The sequence below is a fragment of the Diorhabda carinulata genome, chromosome 2 (assembly GCF_026250575.1).
Source record: "Diorhabda carinulata isolate Delta chromosome 2, icDioCari1.1, whole genome shotgun sequence".
Lineage (NCBI taxonomy): Eukaryota > Metazoa > Arthropoda > Insecta > Coleoptera > Chrysomelidae > Diorhabda > Diorhabda carinulata.
Genome location: NC_079461.1, coordinates 27,588,589 through 27,602,517, shown reverse-complemented (window position 1 = coordinate 27,602,517; position 13,929 = coordinate 27,588,589). Strand labels below are relative to the sequence as shown.

General features: G+C 32.9%; 1 protein-coding gene across 10 annotated transcripts in view; it reads right to left on the bottom strand.

Annotated features, from left to right (window-relative positions):
* LOC130904175 (dipeptidyl aminopeptidase-like protein 6) overlaps positions 1-13,929 on the bottom strand; it is a 214,741-nt gene that overhangs the window by 14,264 nt on the left and 186,548 nt on the right. For all 10 annotated transcript variants that reach the window (XM_057816775.1, XM_057816780.1, XM_057816777.1 and 7 more), the window contains 5 exons: positions 10,062-10,236; positions 5,684-5,970; positions 5,344-5,515; positions 1,893-2,070; positions 80-285 (listed from right to left, as the gene is read on the bottom strand). In XM_057816775.1, the coding sequence (XP_057672758.1) occupies positions 80-285; positions 1,893-2,070; positions 5,344-5,515; positions 5,684-5,970; positions 10,062-10,236 (1,018 nt within the window). The remainder of the gene's footprint in view (positions 1-79; positions 286-1,892; positions 2,071-5,343; positions 5,516-5,683; positions 5,971-10,061; positions 10,237-13,929) is intronic.

Genomic DNA, 13,929 nt, shown 5'->3' with positions numbered 1-13,929 from the left:
AACATATTTTAAAATACTGCATTTTTATATATACAGATTTATTTAAATAATAGGTGAGTATACAAGGGTTTATACTAACTTGATATCGATAGAGCACCCTCGCCTCGGTGAGGGCACTGGCAAGCATCACACCATGTTGATAGGGTGCTGTGAGATCGGCCATGCCATGAATTAGGAAGAAGGATCGTTTCGGAATATTTCGTGCTCGCTGAGTTGCATCAGCCTCTACATATCCCTTATAATTTTCGTTTGGCAAGCCCATAATTCGTTCCGTGAAAGCAGCATCTTAAAATTCATAAACATCATTACTTTATTTAATCAACATCGTGATACTACCAATAAAATGAATTTTCACTCGTCTAAGATCAGAGAGTTTAAGAAGAAGAAATTCTACTCGTAAATACGTTAGGTGGATGCCTTAAGACGATAGGAATGGAAAAGGATAACAACTGCAGATTCTGCTAGTAAGACACAAAGACGGCAGGACCTCTACTTTGTGAATATACTGTACAAGTTAGCAGAAAGTAGACGTACCACTAAGTAGTGCTAACAACTTGGGAAAGTGGTGTAGAATGACTGGAATGACAAAACGACTCCCCAAATAAACTAATCTGATCTAAATATGTCAAAAGTTTTTTCCATCTATTACCAAACGTTTTACCCACAATCACAATCTAGTTTACAAATTTCTAAAACTAATAATAAATATTAAAAAATTTTAGAATAGAGACTCGTTCTAACAATGGATTATTTTTCTTTAACGATTATAAACGAAGAAGCTTCTTTACATTCGAAATTGGCAGTGAGGGAAATACGTTTTGAGATGGTTGAAAGCAAGACGAAATATATGAAGGGTGATATCTGCCAGACCAACTTAAAAAATCTCGGTTGAGTGATAAGAAATAAACCATCCAAGATTTGTCTCTGCTAATAGAAGTTGTTAGGAAATCATGAAATATAGGAAGAGTCACTCACTACCTAGATAAATCAAAGTATTCATGTACCCAGTTCTGATTTATGATTCCAACAATTCGACGACGGTTAAATGAGCAAAATGTATTAGTTTTGGAAAGAAAATTCCGTGGAAAATATATGGCGCAATAAAAGAAAATAACCAGCTGAGTATATGTAATCATACCACTAAAAGGCATTATTAGAAACAGTCAAGATCCAGTATTAGATTGACGTGTTGAAGATAATGATTTTGACACGATTTTATTGCTGTCTATTGATTTGACACTTATTCTGTTTTATCTGGAAGAAAATATTCACCTCCGAGTTTTCTCCATTATGAGTAACAAGCATTGCTTGAGAATGATTTAATATTTATCGATATTGACAATATAATGTAAGTGCAACCGCCTGATACCTTTGGCCTAAATTTAAGTTTTCGTTTCAGACCATCTGGATGGAACGTCTCATTTCTTCCACAGAGAATAACCTCCACTTCGATCGTCACCTATACAAACCTAAAATTAAGACTCATCAATTTAATGTATCTTATTCCACTATTCTGATTCCCAGTTCCTATGGTCTGAAGCTAATTTTACTACATTTTTCTTTTGCTGAGGTTAATGACTTCTATCTAAATTTCTACCCGGTAATCGTCATGAAGGACGCATAGTATTTATCGCAGAAACTCCTTTAGTGCCGGAAAAAGATTTGATGAGGTACAAAAAGGGCCCAATTTACTTTTAAGCAGAACACCCTTGTAGATATCTTATTTTGACGTAATACTTGCCTAAAGTCATTCATTTTTATCTAGTACTGCCAATAACTAACTTTCAATTATAAATGGAAGAGCTACATAGATTGGAAGACTATTCCTATTATTAATAGATTCCTTTATGTTAATCCATATGATACATAAACGGATACATATGTCAACTTACTGTAAAAAAGCCAGTCTGCTATAGGACTAACCGATATACCACACTTATACACCTTTTGTTGATTGCCCAAACCAAGAACCATCGCGGTGACGTATCCACCATAACCCCAACCCCAAATCCCCACACGTGTTTTATCCAAATATTTGTGTTTCTCTAACAAATGTTCCAGCACTGTTACCTACGATAAAATATTCAAATTAGTTAAATTTATTTATACTGCTTGTCAGCATATAAATTCAATAAATGATAAACCCTATTCTGACACGTTTATTTCAATTTTTATATTATTTTGTATTATTAACATGGTTTACATTTTATTGTGGCGTTGTATAATTTTCTTTCTTTGATCTCAGATGTGAAGTAAAGTATTTCTTATAATCCAAAGTATAGCAGGGGACGCTATATATTTTGAGATAAAAGAAAACTACAACGCTGTTTGGGAAAATGATTTTATTTATGTTTACATTAATCACATCTTCCACAACTTGAAGCCCGCCAGAATTGATGAATTTCTCTATTTATTACATCACTCAATAAGTCGTGTGACTGACACGTAGATGGCGCTGCCATTGTCAAATCCACATGAAGTTTATGAAGTACCAACTTTCAAATCTCTATGTGTCAAAAAAGTGACAGTCATTTAAGTGAAGCTATTTTTGTTATTTTCAAAATACTGGATTCAAATCAATTTCGTGTGTTAATTTATCATTGCTTCTTGATAAAGAAAAATACTGTAGAAGCTCGGCAATGGCCTCAAAAGTGTTATACAGACTCTGCTCCGTCGAAAAAAAATCTTATGTTATTTGTTTGCTGAATTTAAACATGGTCGTACAGATACCAATTATGGTGAACGTCCTGGACGTCCAATTGAATTGGTTATTCCACAAAATATCACAAATTGGTTATATACAATCATAAATTAAATTGCAAGATAGCTGAGGACGTTAAGATGTCACAAGGCAGTGCGTTTACAATTATGCTTCAACATTTGACCATGAGAACGCTCTTTTCTAAATAGGTGGCGCATTTACTCATAGTTCATCAAAAACTGTTTCCTCATCTACCGTATTGTCCAGATATGGCCCTAGTGACTGTTGGCTATTCGCTGATTTAAAAAAAAATGCTCGCCGGAAAGAAATTCAGCTCAAATGGAGAAGCAATTGCTGACACTGAAGCCTATTTTGAGAATCGATTTTTGGCCAAAAATGTGTTTTTATTAGTTAGTCACACGACTTATTGAATGATGTATCTTACCCTCTGTCATGAATCTTCGAAAACGTAAATGTTTCTCTAGATATAAGAATCATTAGATACCACACGTGGCTAAATCAGGGGCAAAGGGTGGATGTTTATTGACAGTTACATTATATTTACGTAATAAGTCACTTGTTTGTAAATTAATATGCAAATATTGACTGATTCAACAGCTGCATTGTGTCGTACACCAGTTATAAGTGTACGTTGATCGTCAAGCTTGACGGTTTTCCCGAATTCTGTGCTACGAAATGAATCTACGTACATAACTGTCTTTGCTTTTTTCGCGTTTCATTGTGTTGTGCGTAATTCTTACTCTCTTTGCCTTTCGAAATAATTAAGCATCAAGAGTGGCCCAAATCACTTGTAGGCGCATATTGAATCTTATTTGATCTTATTCTGTCAATGTTTCCTAAAATATCTGAAGAACAATATCCGGTATTCCAAAATATACAGACTATTAGATATTCTTCAAATAATATTTATATTAAATTATTTTCCTTTCCTTAGTAACCAGCCATAATTTCCATAACCATGTCCTTTCCAATTTAATATTCACTCCCTTTTTTATTAAGATTTTCTGTACTGTGAAAATCATTTGCTTGAATTTGATTTACATGTGCAGATCCATATTTTATATATTAAATTTTTATAATATTTCGGAATAATGTAGGTTTACGTGATATGAATTAATAGAAAAAATCATTTTTTTTGAAGCCAGATGACATGAGAAGTTTTTTTCAATTTGGATAGTCGAGTTATGAGATTCTTCCTTATATTGAGCATATTTGGATGCTTTTGATTATTTTGTCTCAAGTAATTTTGAGCAATAAAGAATTTTATAAGTTTCTCTGTCCAATGCCTGTTGTAACTATATAATCTATAAGGTGGTACAATAGAACGCGCATTCGTTAAGTATAGGCTGACAAAATAAATACATAAGGTATTATCGAAATAAAAGATATGATAATTAGGTAATTAAATAAAGTTTATTTTTTAAGAATAACATCATTTAAATGACGGCCCTCTTGAAAACTCTTGTCAATAAATCTGGGCTGATAGCTACCATTTCCTGGCGGATATTTTCCTTTAGCTGATTGTTGTCCCTCGGATTGTTCATGTGGACTTCATGTTTGATGTGTGACAGGCCGCTACGTCTTGTTGGAACCAAGTTCTCGTATTCGCTATTCTTGATCTCGCAAGTCGCAACATTGCGGTCGATGAAATGGTAATGTTTTGTCCTCGTGAATCTTCAAAGAAGAAAGGGCCAATAATTCCTTTGCTTGAGATTGCTGTCCATGCCGTTACTTTCGGATCATGCAGTGGTTTTTGAAGCTTCATTTTTGGAATTTATTCGGTCCAAAAACGACAATTTTGTCGGTTTACGAACTCATTTAAATGAAAATGACCCTCATCTGAAAAAAGGGTGTTGTCATAAGTAGAATATCGACTAAGCATTTCTTCAGCAAATGCCAACCTTGCTATAAAGTCGGTATCTTTTAATTCCTGTTTTATCTGGAGCTTATAAGGGTACAGTTTCAGATTTAACTCCAAAATTCGCTGTGAACTTCGTCGCGACAAGCCGCCGATCGGTGCCGAGAAGACACATGCGGATTTTCTCGTACTGACTCCTTCCCCCTATTAATATTGTCTGTCGTCCTAGACGTTCTTGGACGACCTTTTGCTCTTGGTTTAAACGTGAAACCAGCCTTTTCAAAACGCTTAACCCATATTTTAATTAAATTTGCAGTCGGAGCTTCATTAATGTGTCTTAATTCATATTCTGAACGATACAGTCGCTTTGTCAAGACGTATGAACGACCGTTCTCGTAAAACGTGCGAACATAAAAAGCGCGAAGCTTTCCGTCGAAGTGACTTACGCCTACTAAAACTCCACGAGTGCAACTATTTAACCACGCTAGGCTCCTCCCGTCCACACACCGTTGATATGCACGTTCTATTGCGCCACCCTGTACATTATCTTGATTTACTATAAATCTACTTTTTGAGTTGAGTTCAATCATATAAAATTGAACGTTATACCATTATACTCCACCGAATTCACCATCGTTTTGTGTTGAAGAACCTTAAGTTCACTCATATATTAATTTGTGTTCGGTCAATCAGTTTATAAAATTATGATTTTTCCTATTATTAACTGAATAAAATTATAACATTCTTAAAAAATTATATTTACTTGATCTTGAACTTCGATTCCGCCTATTTGGTGATATATCGAACGGTCCGTTTGACCTCTAGCACCCCTGACGTCAAGTTTAATGTAAACTACATCACAATGACTTGACATGTATGTCCCCCAGTCGACCTGGAATTCCTCTGTCACCGATTTGCTACCTGGTCTGCCATTTCTGAAAAGAAAAATGTATTAGTAAAGCAAATATATCGCAAGTAATAGTTTTTTCAAATTCATTTTTTTATCAAAAACTTTCAGTTTCATCTACCTACAGATTATACTAATCCATTTTTTTAAATCGGTTGTGGATGCTCCAACTACATATTTAGTAATCAATACTTACACTTCAACTAACACAGGATAGGCAGCATCCCTTAGTTCTTCTCTCCATGAAGGCGGCAGCAAGAGCTGAACTTGCGCTCTACTACCTTGTGGCAAAGGCACCTCTAAAGATTTCTTTTTGGGCATAGCATATTTTTCTAATAATGGCCATTTGCTTGGCCGAGTATCATATAATATTTTGAGGAGTGTGTGACTACTTGCGTTGTGCATAGCAGCTAATGGAAGCCCTGGTCCTTCACAATGAAGGACGTAGAATGGGGAGCTGGATTCATCAAAACGGGGACTAACCTGTAAATAATAATTTGATTGGTAACTTTTAGCGAAATATATAAAACATTGATTTTGTTAAAATGCTTATTCTGAGTTATTTCTACAAACTCTTTCTGCTAAAGGTAATTACAAATTTTGGAGCTCACGTACTGTAAATGTCAATTCAAATTTTTGAAAAACAAAATTAGAAGAAAGCGGAAGCAATGTCAGAACTCTATATTAACTGCCAGAAGACAATTTATAGAGAATTTTTTACTGCAAAGTTAATTATACAAGTTTCTTTCAACTCTTACCTGCTAGTCATCTGAAAACTACCAGAACGTATGCTAATATTTTTACCTTAAGTATTATTAAAATATTGAACTTTTTACTGTAGCAAAATTCATTAATTGAAAATTTTGATTGAAGTTATTTGAACTTTGCGAACACTAACTATAGTCTATTTTTACTAGACAGGTAAATATTATTACCTTTAGTATTTTCGTATTTAATAATATTTTTATAAATATGATGCATATATAGGGTGAAGACTTATATTTTCACTTAATCAGCCTGCTTATAACTTCCAAATATCTCGACGGAAAAAAGTGCAGATTTTTCTAAAATGTTTCATTTTCCACAAGGTATGAAGAACATTCTATCATATTGGCTATATAGGTATTAAAGCCTAAACTTTGATTTTTAAACAACCTTAAGTTTATAACAATAATTTTGATATGAAAAGTAATCAGTAAAAGTAGATCTACTTCTTACAAATCCAGATCAGAAGATTTGAAGAATTGTTGCAACCATATTCATAATAAGTGGCTCGATCAATTCATCATTAATTTTGTTCAATTTCGATATTTTCCCTTTCTAAAATCGTAAGATTACCTGAGTTATCTCAGATTTCAAGCTTAAAATCATTCACAGCTTCCAAAAACAACTGTTCAACATCACTTATTTCTAAAGAATTATTTTTTATTGAAACTTCTCCCTTTACCAGATCTGTGCCAACACCAGTTCAATTGGGATTAGTCCATAATGATATGGTGGAGATCTAAGCATCGTCATTCCAAGATTTTCTCCAATTTCATCAATTACATATTTTTTCAATTTCTGTTTACGAAGGGAATACACAAAGAATTCAGTTATTTTCTCACAAAAATGGGATGGAACTTGATATTCTTTGAATTAAGCCTATTTTTTTATAACTAATTGATTGTAGGTAATTTTTCCAAGTCTTGTGTAGTAACTTCTGTCTGTCTGTCTTCGACTTGTAACAGTTTCATTTAGCCAAAATTTATATGGTGTATGTTCCCCATTGTCCTATGTTTTATCTAAATAAAATATGTTTCTTCTTAGATCTCTCATTTCTTTTATAGTCCTCTATAGGTATTTCTTCTCCATACTACACTATCGTTTCTTTCTATTGAAATAGAGTTTTCGGAATGCTTTTGCCAGCGGAAACATATTTCTGTCTGTCTGTCTAAAAATTGTATATTTCCCAACACCAAGCGTACTGTCAAAGTAGTTCCACTGTGTCATCAACACTTTTACATAAATGTTAATCTGTGGATTATTTAAAATAATTAAATATTACCGTAAAATCCCGAAAATAGGCCCTTCCTCGAATATAACCACCCCACCTTTTCTCGCCGAAATTGAAATCATTCTAGTATCTCGAATATACCCACCGCTACTTGAGTGTTAAATTCTTTTTTCGTCGAAAGATGGCGCCGTCATGTAAATATTACGATAAGTGATAATTGTTTTTTTAGTTACATTTTAAATTAACTTCTGTACTCATTTTTAGCACTGAAACATCCCCATTATAACCCCCCTATCTGAAATGCATCTGTTTTGATTTGTAAAAAGGGAAGGGTTACTTTCGGGATTTTTTATGTTTTTCACGGCTTTTACACGGCTCATCCAAATTTTCCATAATCATAATCAAATTCACAATAGATTGAAAACTTGTTATAGCTCAGGTACATTTATTCCAATTTTGTATTACTAATTAATTCTTATTACTCCTCCTACATAAAATAAGACTATAAAATTTTACTAATATTCTCTCAATTATTATTCATAATAAAATTATGTACAATACTCACAGTAATATAATATATGTCAATAAAATTATTTCAATTGAACAAATGTCCATAATGTTGGTCATTGAATATTTGACAATATCCTAATTGCAATCGAAATATTTTTTGTACATTTTTGATGATTTGGGGTAAAATAAATCTACACTTATTACTTATTTGTAGTTCTAGCTTTTCAAGCTTTTCAAAAACTCCAAAAATTAAATAAGCTTCCTTCTACCCATCCATCTTCCGGAAAACACAGTACCAAGTTGCTAATAAGTCTCAAGAAATGAAGAAGGGCAATATTTCTGAAACGTGTATGTCCTGGGTTTGGATATAATTTAGCCAATTGTCGGAACTTATCGTCAAAGCAACACTTGTTTGATTGTTGAGATTAGCTTTTGTTCATACAGCTTCGATTCTTATCAGCCTAATATCGACGTGGTAAAATGTTCTCTATTTTATTTATAATGTCTTCACAAAAAATCTATAATGATCATCTCCCAGTAATTCTTCCAAGATTTTGACTTTATAAGAATGCGATCTGTTTGCTTTGAAAAGTCGCGTTGTTGTCAATTGGATAGTTTCAACATCTAAAATAATTTTTCCAGACAGAGATACTTCCTTGATCAGATAGTTGTAAATTCATCTAAATATCTTCACTTATGGCAGTTTTTAGATAAGAATTTGTTTTTTTGTATGCTTGTTTTCCTTCCATGAACTTTACACAGTACTTGAACAACTTCTGTTTGTTCTCTTGTTCTTGTTGTTCAGCCGGTATGCACAAACATCCTATCGCACAAATCGCAACTGTTTAATGTATCATAAGCTAATGAACACCTTCTATATCTAAGTCATCGCATCCTGGATTCCTTCACAACCTGGCAGGACTGAAACTCAGTATTAAGATAGTCGGCTTATTAATGAGGCAAATGAACGCGCAGCCACTATCGGTAACGTGTTTAATGGATTTAAAGCAACTGGTACCTGGCCTGTGAATCGGAATATATTCCAAGATCACCATTTCGCATCAGCTAAAGTTTTAGTCGCCAATGTTATCAATGCTGGATAAAAGGATTCTCCAGCATTTTAGACTCCAACTTCCAATATGCAATATGATGTACGTTCCACTTCTCATTGCTAAGCCGTCAAAGTTAGATGAACTCAAATTTGCCTAAATATTGTATTCCCATTATCCAGAAATAGTTTACCGGGTAAAGACAGCTCAAAAAGCTATTGAACTGACAATTGATATCTTCTCCAAATAAAAATGATATAGAGACATCTGAGCAGACAGTCAAACATTCCAAAAAGGGTTCCATTTCAATTAAATAAACTGATCAAGCAGATGATCAAAAAAATAACTAAAGTAAATACAAACAAAACAAGGAAGTTAAAGATGAAACAGCACACAATAAGAAAAAGATAAAAATTTAACGATACAGAGACTTACGATTCAGAATATGAAGAAAATGATGTGCGAAATGTGATAAGAAATGACCAAAACTGATTGTCTCTTTAGTCAACGTTAGATTTTCTTTCGTTGTTGTTTGTAGTATTAGAGATATTTTTTAATAAGTGTTTTTGTTTAGTTTTATAGGTAAGTTTTCTGTAAATCAAAATTATCAACTGTTTGGTCCAATTACTCCTACCGGTTGATAAAATTGAAGCAAATATATTATGATCTCATAAAATGATAAGTGTTGCTATACATGTTGATTTTTTTTAAGTATATTTGAAGCCAAATAAATATATTTTTATTTAATACATTTGTAGTATTTGCTATTTTCAAAGAATTATTTCAAAACCGCATTTTTTCAAAAATGATTCAAAATAACAGACTTTTCCTTATACATGATCATTATTAATAAAATCGCGATTGGAAATCCTAAGATATTATCAAATTAAATATTATAGACTTTATACTCAAAAATAAAGACTTCATGATCACCAAATAACATCAAAATTGATGAGATTTCTTTCATTATCATTCAAATTTCTTATATTATAGTGACATAACAATCAATTATATATAACCTGAGCACTGAAATGAGTGCAGTTCCGGTAAAGATAGCGACTACTCCAAAGGACGTCCCCCAAATCGCACGTGATACAATAGGATTCGACACGACGTGGGTCGTCTGTGCTGGGGTCACGGACGACGTACAAATGTCGTTGACCAGGACGATTTTCTTCCGACGCCAAATAATAACTGTGAAAAAGAAATGTATGTACAATATCACAATGACAAACTTTTGCACCAAAATGCATTACTCAGTACATAAAAGTATCACAAACAAACAACAATAACATAAAATAGGAATGGTTAATACTCATATCCCACAAAAAAAAACTAGGATGATGGAGTTTTGGAGTTAGATTAATATTATGAACTTGAACAGATAATTATTAGAAAATCAAAAACCAAATCAAGAGTAAATTATAACAATGGTTAACACTGTTTAATGATTTTGATTTGTTTTCATGAACCTTAATTAAAAAAAATTATTATTTTGTTTCAGTCCAGTTTTATTTTGACAGCTATATATTCTTTTCTGATATCATCTACGTGTTTTTGTTTGAATAACTTAATTTAGGTGACTGTATTATGATTGCATTCAACTAAGTTACGTTTGTTTCATTGTAAATATGCCGCGTGTTCTAATAACTCGAATGTGTGTGGAGAATTGATAATTACATCTAAAAGCATCGAAAATTTACTCCATTAATTGAAATGTATTATTTAGACTATTTTCTTCTCCTTGTGCACCACCCAGATAAATCCTGGGCTCCACATATATGTTTTGAAACGCGTGTGAGACTCCTATTAGGTTGGCTTAAACAAGAATCTAGACATTTGCCTTCTGGTATACCAATTATTTGCACGGAACGAAAAGATCACGAAAGTGATTATTATTTTTAATCGATTCAAACAAAAGGAGTAACAACCAAGTTCAAAAACACTTTCTAGTACGCAAAATTGTCATCGGCCAACAGACCAATACCACATAGTGTCGAAGTGTCTGTGCCAAAGCCTCCAAATCGAGCAGAAAGTCAAGATTTTGTTTCTAGTCCGGAATTTGTTCTTAATAAACCTTATAAGGTATCTCAAGAGAAGTGACCCAAGTTATGAACCGTCAACTTCAAAAAAACCCTATTTATTGATACAAAGTGATTTAAACGATTTAGTACGTGATTTTAGCTTTTGGGGTCTGAATTAAACGTCTAGAATTTACTTTCTCCTATTACGAAAATTTCTTATTTCCGACATTGTGACGATGAAAGGAAACCATACTTTTCTAAAGCAGATGATTTAGTCTATTATAATAATATTTATTGAATTTGGAATATGATCCAAGTCACTATCGATTCGTCATTGATTCCTCAAAAACTAGCTTGAAAGCATTGTTGCTATACAACGAGAACAAATGTCCTTCAGTTCCGGTTGGCCAAGGTTCTTATATGAAAGAGACTTACGAAAACATGAAGTTCTTTCTTAAGAAAACTAAATACAGTGAAAATTTGGGGAGATTTTAAAATCATTGCTCTTTTTCTTGTGCTACAATTTGGTTACACAAAATATTTCTGTTTTATTTTCGTATGGGACAGCAGAAGCTGAGAAAGTCACTACATAAAAAAAGTTGGCCCAAGCGTGGATCACTCACTCTAGTACAGAAGACGACATACTTATACCACCGTGGCATATAAAACATGATAAAAATTGACGGCAGTGGATCTTTATACCTGGAAGAGAAATTTCCCAAACTCAGCTAGGGAAAAATTAAAAAAGGAATATTTATTGTTCCACTAATACGGAAACTAATGAAGGACACAAACTTTGAATGAAAACTGAATGATCTAGAAAAAGTTGTCCAAAATTTCACGCGAAATTATAGTATGTTACTATTGATCTTGCGTTTGCGTCTATAATTCCGTATAGTGCTATTAATGTTGAGTCCTCTTTGAAATTTTTTTGTCATAAATTTGATGCTGTTTATATGGGACAAATTTCATGATATTCACGAACTAGATTAAAACGTCATCAATTGATGATATTCGAGAAAAATATATAATTTTGTTTTATAATTAAATGTATCTATTCATAAATAAAGCATTCCTTGTTTTTTATTCCTATACTAGAACTTTGAAGGATTGGAAAAATATAAATGTTGACACAAAAACTCATTATTATTAGAATATTGTGCTGTCCCTTTGTTGTTAAATTTAATTCAGATATGGACATCGATTTTCCTTTAACATCAGCACTTCGAATTTTATTTACTGAGTTAACTATCTTCTCAATTCAATAAAACGCGCCTCTTTTCAACATTGAATGATTGAAGTAGAAGCTTTTTATACCCTATACACACGGTAACAACGAACATACATTGGTGAAACGGGAATGAAACTGGGTCATTATCAAAAACAAACATTCGGTAACCAATAATGTTCGAATTTTCTCTGTAGCTGGTGTTCTACATTAATATCTCTATAAAATATGGAAATCAAAGAGATATCGGTGAGAGAATTTAGTTCCAGTATACTATTTAAGAGCGAAACACTATCTATTTAATTTGGAGATATATTGAACTTGTCATTTCATATCAAATACGTTTTGTGATTTTTGTATCGTAATAATTTAGTTTGATACTAACATGCTTTGAGTAATAAATGATCTACCAATAAAAAAAACTGGCGTAACAGTAAAATTACTGATAAGAATATAATAAAAGTGTGAGGTGCTTTTTATGAAATTTTTAGACTAACTTTACGTTTTGTAACCAATATATCTGAGTCTGAATCCCAGTTTAAGGACTGTTAGATTTTTTTGATATCTGAAAATTATTTACTAAGTAGGACTTCCCTTTCCATTATTCCGTTCTTTTCCCATTTTTTTGAAAAGCTCGGAATGGATCTCTAACTACTAACCAATTGTTGAATACCATAATATTTATCAGCTTATTGTAGATGGTTTATTATGGAAAGTTTTTCAAACTTCATCGAACAGGACCCGTATTCTATTCTTTTGTTTGAAGCCAATGAATTATGTTCAACAATAAATGACGATTAAATGTTCCCCACGATATTCTATCAATTTATCTATCAAGTATACCTACAACTTCGTCCCCTCAAAATTACTACTGTACCTAGAGGTTCAAGTGCGCCTCTTTCTTATTATGCAACATTGCTTTTATAGAAAAAACAACATCAAGGAGATAAATTAAGCACTGTCTCATTTGTAGAAAACAAAGTGATAATGATCTTGAGATGTTATTGTCGAGACGTCAATTATATATAGAAAGGTTGATAATGAATAGATCTTATCCCACTTATTTGTATTATTGAAAATGTCCAGAAAGCTGAGAACTTAATAACCGACACAATCAACAAATTACATTTCGATTTATATTCCTGATAAAGTGGAATGGATTTCGAATTAGAATTTCCACTTTTCAATGTTTGATCTGCCAGAAGTAGGTACCTTATAATGATCAATAGTCATACTACTATTCGTTGCAATAGTAGCTTAGAATCGTTTGTGTCGTATATCTAGATATCGACTTAACTCAGGCAACGCCCTTCGAAAAATCGGCATAAGTCCGGCAACGCTGTCAAAAAATATTTAAACTAAGCATCTTCGTACATCAGATAGTTGTGACTGCATCATTATGACACGTGTTCATCGGGTAGACGCGTTTTCAGAATGAATAACTGATCGTCACTTCGTATCAGTTATTCATTACGTGTACTGGAACAACTAGAATCTCCATGTCTTCATTGAAGAAGAACTAAACCTGCCTGGGTTGTGTGTGTGGGTGGGCAGGTATTCATGCGGGAGGTTTCGTGAATCCGTACTTTTTTGAAGGTCACATGACAAGCCAAAGTTATTTGGAAATGTTTATGC